Raw genomic sequence first — 21,128 nt, forward strand, 5'->3', positions numbered from 1 at the left:
TATCAGTATTGATGAATATTGAGAGGTTCGGGTTCGGGTTAGGGTCTTCTGTTCTATATTGTCCTCTGAATCATACAAGAGTTAATGCCTCTATGACTCATAAGATTTGTTCGAGAGGTGTTGTAAATATTTGGTCATGAATGCCTCGAACAGAATCTGTGAGCGGATCAAAAAGTGAAATCTCTTTCGTGAATGTTTTCAAGTTACAAGTGCACATGCTGTGCTGGTATTTGTGCTGATTGCATGCAGAATGTGCAGAGTGAGGTCATAAACTGTTCTTGTATCAAATAACTGGAGTTTACTTTGCGATTAGCTACCTCATGTGTATCATATGATTTTCTAACTCATAATCTGGGGTTGATTAAAATAGGTTCCATGCTTTATGCGAACTTCTGCACACCGGGGTTTGATCCGGTTTGAACTTTGAGTGTTTAAAGCTGAAGTGGTCAGGTCAGGGTGACCCTGGAATGTCATGAAAGGCCAGAAATGTCAAGTTGAGATTAATGTTTTGAAATCAGTCAAGGGTCATGTCACATGTGTTCACAGTCAAGTTTTCTTCTTGAGATTCAGTATAAAATACTTGTCCCACCATTGTCCCACCATTGTCCCATTATTGTCCCACCATTGTCCAACCATTGTCCCACCATTGTCCCATTATTGTCCCACCATTGTCCCACCATTGTCCCATCATTGTCCCATCATTGTCCAACCATTGTCCCATCATTGTCCCACCATTGTCCCATCATTGTCCCATCATTGTCCCACCATTGTCCCACCAATGTCCCATCATTGTCCCACCATTGTCCCATCATTGTCCCACCATTGTCCCATCATTGTCCCATCATTGTCCCATTATTTTTGGTTCCTTTACCAAGGGGTTCAAATCATTCTAAAGGGCTGATGCTGAGTTGTGTCCCTAAAGCATGCCTGAATCCTGTGATCATGGGTTCAAATCCCATATTCATTCTGATTTTGATTCTTGGTTTGTCAGTACCAGTACCATACCCCTGCTCAAGGGTGTCACCAAAGTGGTAAATATCGGACACCTGCATCACTTTGGATTTCACATAAATCTGACATGCCGTGATATGACAGAAATGCAGTTAAACTTGATATTAAACCAAACTCACTGATGAGCTGATCATAGAATGGAAGGATAAAGAATGCTATGCTGACTGTGTGTTGCAGGTGACAAGTGCAATTCTCAACTCTCTCAAGTACAACCCATCAGGGCAGCCGCAGGACGGTCCTATGGGCATCAGCATCGCCCTGTCTTCCTCCTCCTCCACTTCAGGCCTGGCCAAGTCAGCTCTCACTAATGCTTCATTCAGAACAAAGAAACTGCCAGGTAAGTCCATGTCACAGAACACACTGACACAGGCGAGATACTCCTATCTGCAGCTCTTCCCTCAGCTAATCTGTGAACAACAGTCAGCCATGTTTAATCCTTGGCATGTCGTGTTCCATGCTTTCTTCATCACAATATGATGGCTACCTTCACAATGTCCAGACCTGTGAAGATCCGGGTTAGAAAAGGTCTTCAGCAACCCAAGCTTGCCGTAAGAGGCGACTAACGGGATCGGGTGGTCAGGCTCGCTGGCTTGGTTGATGCATGTCATCCTATCCCAATTGCCTGGATCGCTGCTTATGATGTCAATCTCTGGATTGTCTGGTCCCCACTTGATTATTTACAGACCGTCGTCATATGGCTGGAATATTGCTGAGTGCGGCATTAAAGAACAAACAAACAAACAAGTTGCTGGCTTACTAAGGCATTGGAGTCCTAAGTGGTCTCTTTAGCTACTTTTGTGAATGAAAAATATGTCTTATACTACTTTTATTTTGAGAAAGACCTATATGATAAAGAGATTTTTTCCCATATTTCCATATCATTAATACTGGCTCCCACAGGAGATATCACTTGGGTGAGATCAAGCGATATCTACATTGTCGATATTGCTGCAATGAAATTGCATCACAATGCTTTACAGACCATTGTGACATCATTGGTTACCATGATCAAATGACATCACTAATGGCTCTGCTACTGAAGTTGTTAGCAGTACTTTTTACACTTAAGGCACTTCTTATTACGTCTACAAACTGAAAAAGTTGGAAGAATGCTGTTGGATAATAATAAAATCTCACCCTCGTGTCTTTAGATATCAAATATATCAACAATCGTTGATAAAAGTGAAAAAACTCCTAGGCATGCCTTTGGAGATTTTCCACTTTTAGCAACTCGTGTTGATATATTTGATATCGAAAGACACTCAGGTGAGATTCTCTATATCATAGGAATACAAACTATGTTTCCCAAAGGCTTGCATTATACAATTCTTATTTCTGATATACACTATTTATGATACAAACACACATTTAGCTAATACTCCCTATATATTTTTTTCGGACATACTATCAAATAACAATTTCAGACATAAATATTTGTGTACCAGTAAAGCAGACAATTTGTAAACTGAAATGACTTTGGACAGCATGCTACATTTCTTGTAAAAATTGAAATGAACTTGATTAAATATGAAATTTCGCTGTGCCTTTTTAACCTTGAAAAGACCTTAGATTTGTTGATTGTTTATCTGTAATACCCATACGTCAGAACAAAGAAATTGTCAAGTGAGATGTCATGTAGACAAATCTGTGTGATAAGGGGATGTGACCCAGGGTGACCTTCTGGTTGCCGGGGTCAGCTGTGTTTGATACCACCTTGTTCTTGGTCTCTCCGGACTGGTAAACTGCCAAGACCTGTGTCACTTTGAGTTGTACCCAAACATGACATGACACACCGTGACATGGCTGAAAAACTGTTCAAAGGGGTGCTGAACATAACTGTATATAAAACGACACAATCATGGTCTGTCATCAGCCTTGTCAGATGATTCCAATTAGGACAGCCTGCTCATTGTTATGATCCAGACGGATTCTCAATATTGGGGTCATTCGGAGATTTCAATCTGAATTTTATTGGACAAAAAGAGTTTAGATTGTATCACAGTGTCAGAACTCGTTATGTTTGATACAAGAAATATGTACAAAGCCACTCTTACTTGTAATCTATCTGAAGAAAGTTGGCTGTTTCCCTGCAGCGTTATGGTATTGTTCCATCCTGTGATAGCCAGTGACTCCTGCACCAGGCTGTGCTTCTGTCTTCTTCATTTTTGGCTTCAGAGTGGAAAGGTTTGTCTTTCAGGCACAGGGTATTGGGGAGGTCAAGTGGAGGGGTGGTCGTGAAGGTCGGGGAGGTGAGGTTGCGGAGGTCAGGCAGAGGGGTGATTGTGAAGGTCAGGTGGAGGTGAGGTTGTGGAGGTCAGGCAGTGGGGTGATTGTGAAGGTCAGGTGGAGGTGAGGTTGTGGAGGTCGGGCAGAGGGGTGGTTGTGAAGGTCAGGTGGAGGGGTGGTTGTTAAGGTCAGGCACAGGGCTGGTAGTGAAGGTCAGGTGGAGGGGTGGTTGTGAAGGTCGGGGAGGTGAGGTTGCGGAGGTCAGGCAGAGGGGTGATTGTGAAGGTCAGGTGGAGGTGAGGTTGTGGAGGTCAGACAGAGGGGTGATTGTGAAGTTCCGGTGGAGGTGAGGTTGTGAAGGTGAGGTGGAGGTGAGGTTGTGAAGGTCAGGCAGAGGGGTGATTGTGAAGGTCCGGTGGAGGTGAGGTTGTGAAGGTGAGGTGGAGGTGAGGTTGTGGAGGTCAGGCAGAGGGGTGGTTGTGAGGGTCAGGCAGAGGTGAGGTTGTGAAGGTCAGGTGGAGGTGAGGTTGTGGAGGTCAGGCAGAGAGGAGATTGTGAAGGTCAGGTGGAGGTGAGGTTGTGGAGGTCAGGCAGAGGGGTGGTTGTGAAGGTCAGGCAGAGGTGAGGTGGTGAAGTTCAGGTGGAGGTGAGGTTGTGGAGGTGAGGTTGTGGAGGTCAGGCAGAGAGGTGATTGTGAAGGTCAGGTGGAGGTGAGGTTGTGAAGGTCAGGCAGAGAGGTGGTTGTGAAGGTCAGGTGGAGGTGAGGTTGTGGAGGTCAGGTGGAGGTGAGGTTGTGGAGGTCAGGTGGAGGGGTGGTTGTGAAGGTCAGGTGGAGGTGAGGTTGTGGAGGTCAGGCAGAGAGGTGATTGTGGAGGTGAGGTTGTGGAGGTGAGGTTGTGGAGGTCAGGCAGAGAGGTGATTGTGAAGGTCAGGTGGAGGTGAGGTTGTGGAGGTCAGGCAGAGGGGTGGTTGTGAAGGTCAGGGGGAGCTTGTGGAGGTCAGGTATAGAGGTTGTCGGTTGTGGAGGTCAGGCAGAGGGGTGATTGTGAAGGTCAGGTGGAGGTGAGGTTGTGGAGGTCAGGTGGAGGGGTGGTTGTGAAGGTCAGGGCGAGGGGAGGTTGTTTAGTTCAGATGGAGAGGTGGTTGTGGGTTGTGGAGGTCAGGCATAGGGATGGTTGTGGTGGTCAGGCATAGGGATGGTTGTGGTGGTCAGGAGATGGGATAGGTAGGGAGTAGTGCCTCGGGTGTTGGTATTGTCAGGGATGGTCATGGTGGTGGTCATGGTGGTGATGAGGCAAGCATTGGGGAGTGGGGTGGGGGGGGGGGGGGATCAGGCAACAAGATGTTGGGATGGTTCGGCACAGGGGTGTTTGCGTGTAGCGGGGATAGGGGTTGTCAGGTGAGTTCAGCATCAGGGTGGTCAGGCATAGACTGGTTTGGGTGAATAATCAAAAGGGTGGTTAAGACAGGGTAGTGAGGTGAAGGGATCGTCCAGTGGTTTTGTTGATCAGGTTTAGGGATGTCAGGTTTAGTACTTGAAGGGTGGTCAATAGGTGTTTTGGTGGTCAGCAGTTGTTGGGGTAGTGAGGCCTACAGATTGTCTGGTGTGGTGGTCCCGTGTAGGGGTCAGCAGTTGGTGGGGTAGTCAAGCCTGCAGATTGTCTGGTGTGGTGGTCCTGTGTAGGGGTCAGCAGGGTTGGTGGGGTAGTCAGGCCTACAGATTGTCTGGTGTGGTGGTCCTGTGTAGGGGTCAGCAGGGTTGGTGGGGTAGTCAGGCCTACAGATAGTCTGGTGTGGTGGTCCTGTGTAGGGGTCAGCAGGGTTGGTAGGGTAGTCAGGCCTACAGATTGTCTGGTGTGGTGGTCCTGTGTAGGGGTCAGCAGGGTTGGTGGGGTAGTCAGGCCTACAGATTGTCTGGTGTGGTGGTCCCGTGTAGGGGTCAGCAGGGTTGGTGGGGTAGCCAGGCCTACAGATAGTCTGGTGTGGTGGTCCTGTGTAGGGGTCAGCAGGGTTGGTGGGGTAGTGAGGCCTACAGATTGTCTGGTGTGGTGGTTCTGTGTAGGGGTCAGCAGGGTTGGTGGGGTAGTCAGGCCTACAGATTGTCTGGTGTGGTGGTCCTGTGTAGGGGTCAGCAGTTGGTGGGGTAGTCAGGCCTACAGATTGTCTGGTGTGGTGGTCCTGTGTAGGGGTCAGCAGGGTTGGTAGGGTAGTCAGGCCTACAGATTGTCTGGTGTGGTGGTCCTGTGTAGGGGTCAGCAGGGTTGGTGGGGTAGTCAGGCCTACAGATTGTCTGGTGTGGTGGTCCTGTGTAGGGGTCAGCAGGGTTGGTGGGGTAGTGAGGCCTACAGATTGTCTGGTGTGTTGGTCCTGTGTAGGGGTCAGCAGGGTTGGTGGGGTATATGTAGTCAGGCCTACAGATTGTCTGGTGTGGTGGTCCTGTGTAGGGGTCAGCAGGGTTGGTGGGGTAGTCAGGCCTACAGATTGTCTGGTGTGTTGGTCCTGTGTAGGGGAGGTGGTCAGGCATTAATACAGCCAAAATGATGTTTTGCTGTTCACAATTTGAACCATGAAAGCAGTTACCACAGCCAGCTTCTCCTGCTCATGTTCTGACAATAGCGCGACATGCTGCAGTGAATGAAGCAGATCAAGCACTCCTTGTCAGGTGCTACTCAAGAGCAGTTTCTGAATGAAAGACAAGTGACAAATGGTTGTGAAAATTATTAAAGAGTAGAGAAATGTTAGACGTCTAAGATGTGGGACAATAAATGTTGCAGCCTGACATCTGAGATTGACTCCGACATCTGGGTATGGGGGAGATATTTCCTGGATTCCTCTGTCAGCTCGCATGTCCTCCAACTTGTCACAGTCATGTGTCCTTGAAGGAAGGGCATGCAACCTTGATGTTCAGTGCAGCTGATCTCAGGAAATGTCATAACTAAAATAAATAATTCTCATGAATACCAAATACTATTACATGCACAACATATTATTGTTTGTTGACAGTGAAGGGGACTTCTGTTGAAAATCTGAAGATTGTTTTGTGTGACAACAGATAAGATACAGGATTTATGGCAATGATGTAATAGAGGTGGTAGTCTTTGAATAATATAACATAACTGTTGTTAGATTGTGTCCATTTAGCCAATTAGGTCATTTTTGATCTGTAGTGTGGAAATATGCACAATATAAATGGCCTATTGTCACAATCAAATGACATCACTAATGCCTCTGCTACTGAAGCTGTTAGCAGTACTTTTTACACTTAAGACACTGCTTATAACTGTCTACAAACTGAAAACATTGGAAGAATGATGATGGATGATAAATAAAATCTCGGCAAGCCTTGGAGTTTTTCCACTTTTATCAAACACAAGTGTTGATATATTTGATATCAAATGACGCAAGGGTGAGATTCTCTATTTATCCTTTTACCTTGAATATAGTTCAGAAGAATCTAGGTCAAAGTATTGGTGCTGTGTTTGTATGATTATTTTAGCTTGTGAGAGATAATATTATTCGGATCAATGATAATTCTTAATATTTTATGAGTATCCACTGCTGAAAAAAGCCCCAAACATTCTCTGGTATATCTTATGCTGGGACCAAATGATGGTACTTTTCAAAGATGGTACTTGTTGTTACCCTGCCTGGTGCTCGGCATTAAGAAGATTAAACAAGTACTGGTCAACTCAGAGTCAGTATACTGTGTCTGAGTGGGGATGTTTCAATAATGTCCTGCACCCTTGTGCTGTTTGATCTGTGGGTCAACGTTCAGACGTTCAGGTGGGATTACAGAATAGAACTACTTTCCAGCAACCTATGCTGGTCGTAAGAAGCAACCTAATGGATTCCCTTGTACGAGGGCTGGTCAAAAAGTTCAAAGCCTGACTAACTTTCAACTATGGGCCATAACAAAGTAAACTAGTCAATATAGTACGTCGTTTGAGTAGTTCATTGCAAGTGCATTTGGTCTATTGAAGCGGTTTTTATATCAGTGACAGCCAGTTAAAAGTGATAGGGGTCCAAACGGACACAACCTGTGAAGATCCAGGGTAGAATAGGTCTTCAGCAATCCATGCTTGCCGTAAAAGGTGACTATGTTTGTCGTAAGAGGTGACTAACAGGATCGGGTGGTCAGACTTGGTTTGATTCATGCCATCATTCCCAATTGCGTGGATCAATGCTCATGATATCAGTCGCTGGATTGTCTGGTCCAGACTCGATAATTTACAGACCGCCGTCATATAGCTGGAATATTGCTGAGTGCAGTGTAAAACCAACCAACCAACCAAATGGACACAGAAATGGAAAAGAACGAGTACCGAGTATCAATTGGCTGGCATTATTAAATGGTCATAAGTCCAGATAAAGATAAACCCACGCACACACGTGCATACACGTCACTATATGAGTGCAATAATCTTGAATGCGACATTAAACCACATTTCACCTCACCTCACCTGACGTTGAGAGTTAAACGTACATCCTATCAGAACATGGAGACCACTTAATCCAAACACATGTATCAGTTTCTTAGCATTACATTCATTTATTACCATTGCCTTACTTGGAATAAACATTTAAAAGAGACACAGACCAGATAACATTTGCAAGTATTGCAGTTATGTGGAAGAGCATGCGTTCACAAAAACCTATCACTGATGCATGTACATATATGTCTCCTTGGATGTACGAGCATATTTACTTTGCTGAATAAGCAACATTCTTCCCTTTAAGTTTAGAGACATTTCTCTCGCTGAGTGCACCAGCAGCTGTCGAGATGCACATCCGACCTGCAGGCATCATGCATAGCACTGGGAGGTCTTGCCTTGGCTCTTCAGATGGTGCGAAACCTACTTGAGAACACTCCTTGCTGCAGTTTGTCTCATTACAGTAATAAGCAGCACAACAGCATAATTGTATGTGTGAACCGTTAACACGACCGTGGACTGGAAACCAAAAGATGTATTGTCAGAAACCTGTCCATATGATTACCAAATAGTTTCAAATCATCTGTTGAGCGAGTGAGTAAATGTTGTTTTAGCAATATTATGGGGGCACGGGTGGCCCAGTCGTCTAAGGCGCCGCGATTCGCTGTGCAGAGTTGAGTACCTTGGGCACGACAGAAACCTATGATTGTGGGTTCGAATCCCGGGTCGCCCTGATTATGTTTCTAGGTTTGTCAGCACCATGTCCGTGCTCGAGGGTTTTACCGAAGTGGTAAACGTCTGAGACCTGCATCACTTCGGGCTTTCCTCCCACATTAAGCTGACACGCCGCGATATAACTGTAATACTGTTAAAAGCGGTGTTAAACCCAACTCACTCACTCACTCACTCACTTAGCAATATTATAGTTATCTAATGGCAGCCTATAAAAAGGCAAGTCTGGCCATGGCACACCAGTACACCATGAGCATCAGTTCTAGTTATCAGGAGGACAGTATGGTCATCCAGTTGTCTAACACTACTCGCCAAGACCCTTAGTTGTGAAAGAAACCATTGATCGAGGGTTCGAATCATGGTTTTCCCTGTTTTTATGTTTCTGGGTTTGTCTTTATTTGTTTATTTGTTTGTTGTTTAATGCCGCACCTAGCAAGATTCTAGCTATATGACAGCTGTCTGTAAATAATCATGTCTGGGCCAGATAATCCAGTGCTGGCATCATGAGCATCGATCCATGCAATTGGGGTACGATGACATACATCAACCAAGTCAGCAAGCCTGACCATCCGATCCTGTTAGTCGCCTCTTATGACAAGCATAGTCACCTTTTACAGCAAGCTTGGGTTGCTAAAGACCTATTCTACTCCGGATCGTCACAGGTTTGCAGTGTTCCCGTTTACTGGTAATTACCAGTTTTTTACTGGTAGAATTAGGCTTGGACCGGTATTTCATGGTGATTCATTGATGATATTCAGATAAGAATATTTTTCGAACAAAGTCAGCTTGTCACTTACCATCAGGGTTCCCTGTTGTCTATTTTCTGTGCAAGGAAATAATATTTCGTTTTGCTTTGAGGTTAAATATATATTTGTAGTGACTTAGTCTCGAAATACAAAAAAAACCCAAAATAATTGTGACTGAACTTTGTGTGAATGATGTGTAGATCTAAGTTACTTCAGAGATGACGTCATTGCATTTATTTGTTGAAAGTTGGGGCTTACAAAAATTCGAGGGAACTGGTGATATTTAGAGTTGCCAGTCCCGGCAGTTTCAAAACCCAACGGGAACACTGGTTTGTCAACACCATACTCATGGATGTTCATGGGTTTTTGCCAAAGTAGTAAATGTCTAAGGCCTGCATCACTTTCGGCTTTCTTCCCACGTCAAACTCACACATTTCATTATAATACAACATGTTACTGTTAATAGCTGCCTTAAACCAAACGCATTCACTGGTTATCAGGAGTAATGAAACACAATAATCCATGTCACACACTGTAACCACCAGATCTACCCTGGACCTTTTCTGACAGGTCCCTAGTCCCTGTGTGGGAATTCACATTCGGAATCCTCATACAAGTAATACAGACCTATTCTGACCAGGAATCTTGTGCTGGAGACCTTTTCTGTCTGGGAATCCCCACAAGGGTACTGGAGATGTATTCTGTCTGGGAATCCCCACATGGGTACTGGGGTGGTATTCTGACTGGGAATCCCCACATGGGTACTGGAGATGTATTCTGACTGGGAATCCCGACATGGGTACTGGGGATGTATTCTGACTGGGAATCCCCACATGGGTACTGAGGATGTATTCTGACGGAATCCCCAGATGGGTACTGAGGATGTATTCTGACTGGGAATCCCCACATGGGTACTGGGGATGTATTCTGACTGGGAATCCCCACATGGTTACAGGGGATGTATTCTGACTGGAAATCCCCACATGGGTACTGGGGATGTATTCTGACTGGGAATCCCCACATGGGTACTGAGGATGTATTCTGACTGGGAATCCCCACATGGGTACTGGGAATGTATTCTGACTGGAAATCCCCACATGGGTACTGAGGATGTATTCTGACGGAATACCCACATGGATACTGAGGATGTATTCTGACTGGAAATCCCCACATGGATACTGAGGATGTATTCTGACTGGAAATCCCCACATGGGTACTGAGGATGTATTCTGACTGGAAATCCATCACACGGGTACTGATGTACCGGTTCTAACCAATCTCCCACATAGTACATCTGATACAGTATCCAGAGCATCGTACAAAACAACCTTAGCACTACGACTATCGTAAGTCTATGTTAAGGTATGGGAGTTACGAGAACATAAGCTGCAAGATCACTTTGTACAACGGCACCCGGGATATAGTGAAATTCTAGTTCAGAAAATCTAGATGTTTGATCTTCTTTTTCAAATTCTTGGTATTTAATCTAGAAAATTCTCACAATTTCCACAAAAACCCCTATGAAAACAATTATGTCACTGAGGATGATAATTGGGTTCCAAACAGTCTCACTTGGAATAATCTTTCTTATAGTGCATCATGTGCGCAGGTAATTTCCAATTATTTCATTATGTCGGGACCCGTGAAGATGCCTGGGTAGAATAGGTCTTCAGCAACCAATACTTGCCATAAAAGGCATTATGCTTGTCGTAAAAGGCGACTAGCGGGATCGGGTAGTCAGACTCGCCGACTTGGTTGATACATGTCATCGATCCCAATTGCGTGGATCAATGCTCATGATATCAATTACTGGAGTGTCTGGTTCAGACTCGATTATTTTTCAGACCACCGTCATATATCTGGAATATTGCTGAGTGCGGCGTTAAACAACAAACAACAAACAAACAATTCCATATGTCAGAGAAATATGTTAGATTCTTGTATCATAACAGCAGTATGAGAGAGGAATATGTGTTAAAAGGTCAGTGTCACTTTTGAATATTGAAACCTTTTTAAGCTCCATCAGTTATGAACAACTGCTTATTGAAAGCATATGTAAGCAACTCGTTCCAAGTTCCTGCTGGTATAAGTTCGTGATTTATTTCTCATTAGTATCAAGAAGCAGCTGCTCCAATATTATTACTTGTGGAGTTTTATAACAAGTTCCCTAACGAGTTTAAACAAACAGTATTTCCCTTACAACTATGCATTAATGTAATGAAAAACTTGTCCCTGCTTGCTAAGAGGGGCCCTGGGTCATGGTAAATTGTTTCCTTAATAGCTTTAGGATATACTCTGTTGTGTCAAGAATTTTGAAATGTGACCATGTGTATAAATGTTTCTTTTGAAAAAGGTGTAATGCAGATAACATTGGGTTAAGGACCCTCATGTTAATATTGTCAAGTGAAGGAACATGTACTACTCAAAACATGTTAAGGATCCACCCGATTCTTTTATATATAGTGAAGATCTGGGTTAGAATTGGTCTTCAGCAACCCAAGCTTGTCGTAAGAGGCGATTAACAGGCTGGTGGTCAGGTTCATTGACTTGGTTGATGCATGCCATCATATCCCAATTGTGTGGATCGATGTTCATGATATCAATCACAGGATTGTCTGGTCCAGACTCGATTATTTACAGACTGCCGTCAGATAACTGAAATATTGCTGAAAATATATTCAGAAAATTTAGCGATATAAGACACCTTGGCACTACCTACTTATATCACCAATGTAAACAACTGCATTGTATATTTGCGTATTGCCCTGAGATTAGGAAACCTGCAAGAATAGGAGGAGGGACTATATATACTACTCAATAGAAGTTAAAGAACAATCCAATTCTTTCATTATCCCCCTGGCATTTTATGGGGGAGATAATCATAATCTGGTCTGTCTGTCCAACTGTCCATCCATATTTCGTTTCAGGAGCTTAACTTGAAAACAGTGAAAGATTTTTCACCAAACTTGGTATATGTATGAATCATAGGCTGAAGTGGTGCCTTTTGCTATAGTGGGGGCCGGGGGTTTGTCACCTTCTGATGACTTGTTTTACTACAGTTAATCTGTCCTGCTATATCACCCAACATTCCAGGGGGATGACTATCACTTTTGTTTATGTTGTCTTTAATATTTTATTGATGAAGAACGAACCAGTAGGTTAGAATAAAAATTAAATCAGAAATCAGTGGAATGGCACTGAAGCTCATCTTCATCTAAAAGAACAAAGTCAGCCACTTCACAAAGGTTGCTGTCAGCGTTGATAGCCAAATATTGCCAGTGTAAATAATGAGGAAAATTGATAAATAATAAGTTTTGAAATTAATGCATTTTGAGAGAATTTAAGAGCATGGTCAAAATGGATATATCAAGGCATATCAAGGTTAGATTTGGAGCAGATGTTAATTCATTTCTCATTGATCACATCCTCGGATATCTAGTGCTTTATAAATCCATTCTATTATGATATAATATCCTGCCCCAATTCTTTAGCTTTGTATGGGAAGAGATTGTATGCTATACCCATCTCTGTTATCACTATCCTCCCCAAGAATATCTCTTGCATGTGAGTGTAATTTGATTGGATTGCTATTTTCAGCATTGTGTATTGACTGGGTTCATGGCATATAGAGGATATTATATTTGTGTCCATGTCATACTATGTTCACGACACAAGTGTCTAAATTTTCTGGTATTTCCGGAGCAAGAGTATGACATGAACACTTTTACAATGTTCTATTTATTACCGAAGAAGATGTCTCCATACAGAGACAAATTTTAGTGTTTACCTCCAAGGACAAGGAAGTCGCAACAGCAATGGAACAACAATTTGTTAAATGACGTCAACAATCTTCATCTATGATGTTGTTTCTAGTGTGGCATCATTCCGACCTCATGTAACAATAAGATTCGTATGACGTCAACTATGACATCCGGATGACGTCCGTCATTCCGACCTCATGTAACAATAAGATTCTAATGACGTCAACAATGATTTCCGGATGACGTTCGTCATTCCGACCTCATGTAACAATAAGATTCTAATGACGTCAACAATGATAACCGGATGACGTCCGTCATTCCGACCCCATGTAACAATAAGATTCAAATGACGACAACAATGATGTCTGGATGACGTCCGTCATTCCGACCTCATGTAACAATAAGATTCAAATGACGTCAACAATGATGTCCGGATGACGTCCATCATTCCGACCTCATGTAACAATAAGATTCTAATGACGTCAAGAAAGCCGTCCAGATGACAATACAAGACAATACACTGTTGTCTTGTGACGTGATATGACCCAAGGGCACATATGCTTTTTATGACCCCCGATATGTTTGCCCTTGTAGGTGATAAATGTAATTATTGAATGGAGATATGATACACTGGGTAACTGAGGTTGATTTCAGAGACCATAGATATAAGACAATCATAACTGCCATACTTTAACATAGACTTTCAACAGTCATTGCGCTAAGATAGCTTTGTGGAATATGGGGCCCTGTGGTTGAATAATTTATATGGTTAGATGTTTAATTATAATAGTATATTAAATGGTTTGCAATGTACTACTGGTACATGTACATGTAATAGCATTGATGCTTTTATCTCCAGTTTTGGTTAAGTTGAAATGTTTACCAAAAACCTGGTTTTGTTTTTTGTAAATCTCACACATTAAAGTGGACTAAATAGTTGGAGAAATGAAACTAGCTCAGTAGTTTTCAGATTAAAAATAAATTCAATTATTATATTTTTCAGATGACATTTCTGTGCCAACTGCCAAAGATGTGAAACTAGAACCCATTGATGAAGATGGAGACCAAGGTCAAGGTCTTCCCAAAGGGGCAAGGTCGTCAGGGAAGAAGGCAGCAAAGAAAGGAGACAAGATACGAGGAAAGGATGTTCGGAAAGATTCTGATGCAAGCACAAAATCAGCCATTTTCAATGGAGATTCCTCCGATAGTATTTCCGTGGCAGTGGTGAAGGGGCAGTCAAAGTCAGTCGTAGACAACCTTGAACTTCATGCGTTGCCACGGCGATCAGGTAGCCATGATGATCCCTATGTCGCAGCAAATGGTAGTGATGACAGCTTCCAGTCGGAAAAGAGTCGGAGTTTACCAGCAACAAGCAGAAGCAAGGATAGCAAGAACGGTTCCGTTAATCAGGAGAACTTCAGTACTGATTTATGATAATTCTTTAAATGAACATGGTGCATTTCATCAGGTCTTTTAACCCTTCAATATTAACTCTTTCTACAACTATATATCTTTACCTGAGACACTTCACACTAAATCATTTTTATATAGTTTATAAGTTGATGCATGTCCACATGATCATTGTGTAGCAGTGAGTAAGTTTAAGGTTTTAGTGTTAAGTTTTAGTAAGTCATACTGTGTAACGCCTATTTAAACAGGTATGCCCAAAATGAGTGAGTGATTATTGTAACGCCACATCAGTAATCTTCGCAGCCATTCAAGACAAAGTGTCACAAGTCGAAAACAGTGCTGAGTAAATATGGGATTCACACCCACAACCTGATCCTGGCACAAATAAGGGACACAACTCTGCACAAAAAATTGTTGCGCCTTAGACCACTCAGCTGCCAGTATTAATGTACGAACAAATGGTAGAGTTAAAAGGCCTTATTGAAATGTTTTCTCGTAAATGTCTTTATGATTTCATTCTCCAGTGTACATAGTGAGCATGAATGAACTTCTTTTAATTTGTTACATGTTCATTGCTTAACCATGCTTTTATAGTATGCAAATACCCTCTTGAAGATCACCAGTGGTTTATATCATGAAATTCCTGTTACGAATTATATTTGTTGCTATCATAACCAACATGTTTTCGCTTAGTGTTATTCAATGATATACAGTAAACTATGTTTATAATGAACACGTTTATAACGAACTGATCGATACTTATTTCTTAGTCCAGGCCATTTGCTGTATATATGCTTAGAACGAACTACAGTTATTATGAACTCAAATAAGTGGTCCCTTTGAGTTCTTTTTAACCCTAGTTTACTGTATATGCCACACATCATCAGTATAGAATAAGCATGGACACAGGTAGAAATGATGAGGTGTTAAGCTGTGGAATAGTGATGAAAGTGACAGCCTTGAAATGTTCATTGACAGTGCAGTCTTGGGCATATTCTTGAAATATTACCACTGATAAATATATCCAGTAGAATGGTTGAAATGTACGACAAGCTTCGAACTTTGAGATATTTCTTTCTTTCATTTTTGTGAGTTACTGTTTAGCTTATGTGCATCTTGAATAGCATGTTTTACCCAGCACAGTAAGTGCACAAATACTGTGTTAATGTCTCTTATGATTTCTGATCTCATATCAACCAAATTCTGTGTTTGTCAGTGTTACATACTGTTCTGCGGAATCTATACAGGGGAGGTAACTGTCTTAATCAAGGGAGGTTACTCTATCCTACTCTGCCATATTGTGACTTCTTGAAGTTTTGTGTTTCTGTTCCATGACTGGTCGTGGGGTCTGTTTTTAATTGAGGTAATCTTGTTGATTTGTTTGTAATTGTGGATTGTTGGTTGTGTGTGTCAGGTTTTGTTATGTTTGTCAATACGTGTTCTCCATTATCTCATTCCAGCTCTTCTGAAGTCTTCATTCCAGATCTGTCAGTTCTTGTTTTAATGTTAATATTTTTGTACAACATGCTTACTTTAAGATGTGAGATAAAAAGGACAGCACTTTGTTTTACATTCAAGAAGTAATATATATATTTTGGAAGAAAGTGACACATTTTAGTTGAAGACTAAGAATAAGTACAATTTTGCCATTCATGAAATGTGATTCTTTTCTCCAGAATCCTGAAATGGTAAACAGATACAACATGATATCAAACACAACACGTTATTCTGTATCAACTCCAGATTCCCTGTACTCGTATTGACTTCAACCAACATGGAAATGGTTTTTTTAAAACAGATGGTTATATTTCACAAAGTCATTTACCTTTTATATCAAGCTTTCAAAATGTTTCTGCTGTGTCTCTGCAAATCAGTGGATGTGGCTTGTGTCACGACTTGTTTCATTGTTTTTATGTCCTCGTTTATTATTTTATTTTGTCATTAATTGACAACTCCAGTATATCAACAATGCTCCATATCTAAGGCATGCATAACTGTATAAGTGTAAATATGTGAATATCTATTCTCTTAAAGCCATAAGTATATCTGTGTCATAATGTGTCAAGCTTTCCATGCTGTTGTCCTTGCACTTCCCAGTCAAGCATGTAATGTTTGTGATTGTGTTTTATATTGACTGGTAAATACAATGAAGCATGTTCCATGTGGAGATAAAACACAAACACCTAATGATATTAACCTTATTAATAAATCAAGCAGACCTTATTGTGAAAGATTTTTACTGATGTTTTTTAATTCATTTGAAAAAGTACTCCTTATTTCATGTCTAATCTGTTTAATCAAATTGAACAGGTGTGTGCTTAAATATTAACACAAGGATTATTTGTTCATGTAAGAAAGTTAGTGTTGATGTAAATTTCATTATTTCTGAGGAAGTTCATTTGGTCAGTCCTATTTAGCTACAATATTACATCTGTGGGCAACTATAGACTTTCCACCATAAATACCATACTCTATAAATGCTTTAAATATATTCATGGGAAAAATATTGTTGAATATATTCTGGGTCAATACTTGGATAATCTTTACTTTTGTGGAAAGGCAACAAACACAATCCTTGCATTGTATTCACATTTGACAAATCTGACAAATAATTAATTTGTAGTGGTTTGATAGAACGATGCCTATTACATACTTCTGTGGTATATGCGATGGGACATTGGGATTATATCGTTGTACTTGCGTGTTGCGTCACTAGAAGAACTGAAGCCTCAAACCTACGTATTTTAAGATTTATGTGCCATGCCATGAAAATCATTTTAATTGACATTTAGATGAGAGAACACAGTGATGAGTAAACCCATGCTGTAACCTTATTGTAGATTTCCACCTTGTCTCTGAAAAGAACATATCTTACAGTGAAGAGGACGTCTGTTGAAAATTTATAAAAAATTAGTAGTGTAGTTCTCAGCATAAACAGGAATTTATGGCAATGATGTAATAGAGGTAGGGTATTCACAAGAATTATACAGTTTTTAAATTATCCTAATAAAAATATAATTAAAAGGAGCCCAGAGACTCTCTTCATTTTGAGATGTAGTCTAGATTTGCCAAATATTATAGCCTTGCATGGGCTGTATTGGATATATTTGTTTCAGGGTCTGTATGATAGACTAACCCTATAGGTAATTTGAAGCAATGATTGTCATAAATATTGCCCACTTAAAGTTGTTGATTTTAAAATCAGTAGGTTTGTATTTACGCTTATGTTACAGATTAAAAATGTTATGATAGAGATAATTCCACTTGTGAAGTTATGCATGCAGACCACTCTTATACTTGTGGGACAAGCTGAATAATGACTCAATTCCTTTCATATTAGCCTTTATATGGCAGGGTCCTAACACAGCGCAAGCATAATATTCAGTATGTGACTTGTGACAATCAGTTTAGTAAATCTTTAGATAGTAATTATTGTTTCTAGGTATATTTTCTTTTATTGACGCTTTATATATATTATTGTCATATATACATTCTGATGTGATTCTTGTACATTTATCATGTTTTCACAAATGACGCTTACCAATAGGGGAAACAAGTCTTTGTTCAAGGAAAGAGGTGAGGGGTGACAAATATACTACTCGAGCAAAGTAAAGGATCACCTGTTCTTTATATTTCTATAATTAATCTGTTCTGGCATGACAGGTTAACTAGACATATGAAAAATTGTGTGGTCCTTAACATATTTTGGGTAGTATATGTGCACCTTTGTACATAGTTATTGGAAGTTGTTATAATGAGGGACACCTGTATGTGTACCAGTAGTAGGGTTATGGTGAGGAGCCAAAGGGTAGGTTTGACAGATCATGAAAGACATATTGTAGACACAATTTACTATTTGTATATAACCATAGAATTACATCTACATTTTGTTCTCTGATTTTAGTTAACCCCTTGTATCATTCATTATGAGTGTTGTTATTTGGTATAAAATCATTGTTGTTGAACAGTTTAAAGAACAAATGACATATACAAAGTCCGGAGCGTACCGTTGACCTGTTGTTACTCTGTATATATCCAGGCTCGCCCCCTTCAACACTGAGAACTGTCTCTGGCTCTACGATGTCACTATGTCTCTTCTAATACTTGCGCCGGTTACTGAGCCGTTCAGCATTTTCCTTTATTTTCCAGAACTGTTTTCTATTGTCACCAATTTTAGCACACAACAAGAGTATCAATTGAAGGATTTTTGTCCATCTTCCAAAGGTAAGGGTGTTAATGACTATGAAAGTCCAGTTTCCACCCTTGCAGAACTAGGCTGGAATTCTGCATAGTCCAATCAAAATTGCATAGTGAACTAGACATCCGGAGTTTTTTAAACAAATTTCAAAGTGAAGATTCGGGTCGACTGAAGGATTTGCAAAGCATGTGTACCGCCAACTGAATGTTGACAAATATTTTTCAAATTTGTCTTCCATGTTTTAATCGAGGTGCTCAGGTTGTTTGATGCACTTTGCGAGTTAAGGCCTTGACTGGGCACTGACATTTCGTTTGAAGCTATTGCAAGTGATATAAGAGGTGGAATCTGATTGGGCAATGGGAGGGACATAACTAGTAATAGCCAACTGGGCTTTTAAAGTCAGTTAACTCCCTTGCCTCGGGAAGATGGAGTATTGTCTTGCTGCATTTTAGACAGAGACATTTAACTTTTGTTACGTTATCGATGGTACATTGTTAAGCACAATATTGTGAAGGAGAACCACATCCATCCTCACCAGGCCAGAAGGGTGTAAGTGACATAACAGTGACATACGATGCTGTGATTGGCTGAAGCGTGTGTGAATCAGTCTTTGTAAACAGTATGTCACTTCTTAAACATTCTCCTTACAACTGCCAAAATCCAGATATCCAGAATCCTATTATATATACTACCCAAAAGAAATTAAAGAACACCCGATTCTTTCATATTACTGCAGTTGATGCCATGACAGATTAACTGTAGTAATAGGAAAAATCAGATTGTTCTTCAACTTCTTTTGAGTACTATTTAACAAACACATGGAAAGGCAAGTCAATTGTTCACCCGAAAGTAAACAGGAACATGTGGAGTACTCTGATCATGTGACAAATATGGTAATGATTGGGGTCACAGTTTGAGTAGAATTAGCAAAATGGGCTGTTATTACCAATGTTAAACTGTCGGCCATGTAATACTGAGATGTGATTTCCTCGGTGTAGATGTTCATGAATATACATATACCCGCTGTTACACTTCTGGTATGCTAGTATCAATGCAACATGTCCTGTTTTCCCTTCTGTACATACCTCGGTACATATAGGTACCTACATCGATACATGTAGGTTGAAATGAAGCAGAACTTGCATCAGTCAGCCCCAGTTGTATTTGTAATTAACTTACACAAATTTCCTTAGTATGTCAACCATTTTATGTTTAACATGTAAGGGCATTAGTAAATGAATAACATTTGTTTGATTGTATAAGAATCATTAACATTTCAGAAGGGTTGTTCATGTGTCAAGATTGGTATTGTATCTAAAAAAACTGCCAATTGTCAAATGAATTTAAATAACCAGTAATGGTCTTATGTTAAATTTAAGCAAGAGTCATCGGAATCTATGATATCTCCTAGGGGGCACGGGTGGCCCAGTACTCTAAGGCGCCGCGATTCGCTGTGAAGAGTTGCGTCCCTTGGGCAAGCCAGAAACCTATGATTGTGGGTTCGAATCCCGGTTATGTTTCTAGGTTTGTCAGCACGATACCCGTGCTCGTGGGTTTCACCGAAGTGGTAAACGTCTGAGACCTGCATCACTTCGGGCTTTCCTCCCACATGAAGCTGACGCGCCGTGATAAAACTTAAATGCTGTAAAAAGCGGCAATAAACACAACTCACTCACTATGAAGTCTCCTTGTGTGCGCTCTAGTGTACCTGAAAGCTGGTGCAGTGAAGACACCAAAGGCTGGATGTTCTGGAATATTGCTTGACATAAAGGGAAAGTTGACGTCATCCCTCTTGTCATACAGTATTTGGAATCATTTTTGTCTCTCTGAATGTTTATGCATAGACCTAATTAGAAACATATAAGTCAGTGTCACTGATCTCTCTTAGTTCGAGCCCAGGTGGATAAATCATTAAGAGGACTTTCACCGTTATTGAACAATATCAGATTATTGATTTACCTGAAGCTTGAGTTAAACTTCTTGCCAAAATTTCCTTGTTTTGATTTTGCCAATCTGAATAGAAATTCTGATTCTTCGACTTTAAGAAAGAGATCAGCAAGGATGGTAGCACATCTGGTGCCGTGGCGATGCCTCCGCTTGCCTAAATGTCCTATCTCAACATTTAGATAGTAAATTTTCTCAGCAAACTTCAGAAGAGATTTGCTTTGTTTTTGACAAATTGTCCTGAACCTTTGGCGCTGTAACTAAATCTATGTCACCATGCTCAGTAAAGTAACCCCTGAATTCAATAGAGCTTTCGCTTGTACCTCAAGATCACAGTACAAAGAAATATGGCGATCAAACTGATGGAATATTCCGCTCAACATTTGCTGAGAACCTCACCTTTGGCAAGAGACTAGTTTGATCTTAGCAAATGCTGAATAGTATAGATACAAACACTCATTAGGTTGAGGGACCCTGAGACATCCCTGTGATGGTTGTTTACCTATACAACTGGGTGTTTGGTTTGTGGAGTATATCTCACAACTGCTTGTCTTCGCAGGAATTTATTATGCACGATAGTCTTGTCCCAGTTGCATGTAGATTCGTTATGCATTTGTAAATCTGGGCGAGAATTTGCATCTTGATTGTGTAGAGTCTATCTAGTGCCAAT

General features: G+C 41.0%; 1 protein-coding gene across 3 annotated transcripts in view; it reads left to right on the top strand.

The window, feature by feature from the left end:
• The window catches only part of LOC139465777 (hyccin 2-like), a 252,744-nt gene extending 232,155 nt beyond the window's left edge, over positions 1-20,589 (top strand). For all 3 annotated transcript variants that reach the window (XM_071247673.1, XM_071247674.1, XM_071247675.1), the window contains exons 11-12: positions 1,189-1,348; positions 13,910-20,589. In XM_071247673.1, the coding sequence (XP_071103774.1) occupies positions 1,189-1,348; positions 13,910-14,340 (591 nt within the window). In that variant the 3' untranslated portion in view covers positions 14,341-20,589. The remainder of the gene's footprint in view (positions 1-1,188; positions 1,349-13,909) is intronic.
• The last annotated feature ends 539 nt before the right edge of the window (positions 20,590-21,128 follow it).

Source organism: Haliotis cracherodii, unplaced genomic scaffold (genome assembly GCF_022045235.1).
Source record: "Haliotis cracherodii isolate W230 unplaced genomic scaffold, xgHalCrac1.p SCAF_18, whole genome shotgun sequence".
In the NCBI taxonomy this organism is placed as follows: domain Eukaryota; kingdom Metazoa; phylum Mollusca; class Gastropoda; order Lepetellida; family Haliotidae; genus Haliotis; species Haliotis cracherodii.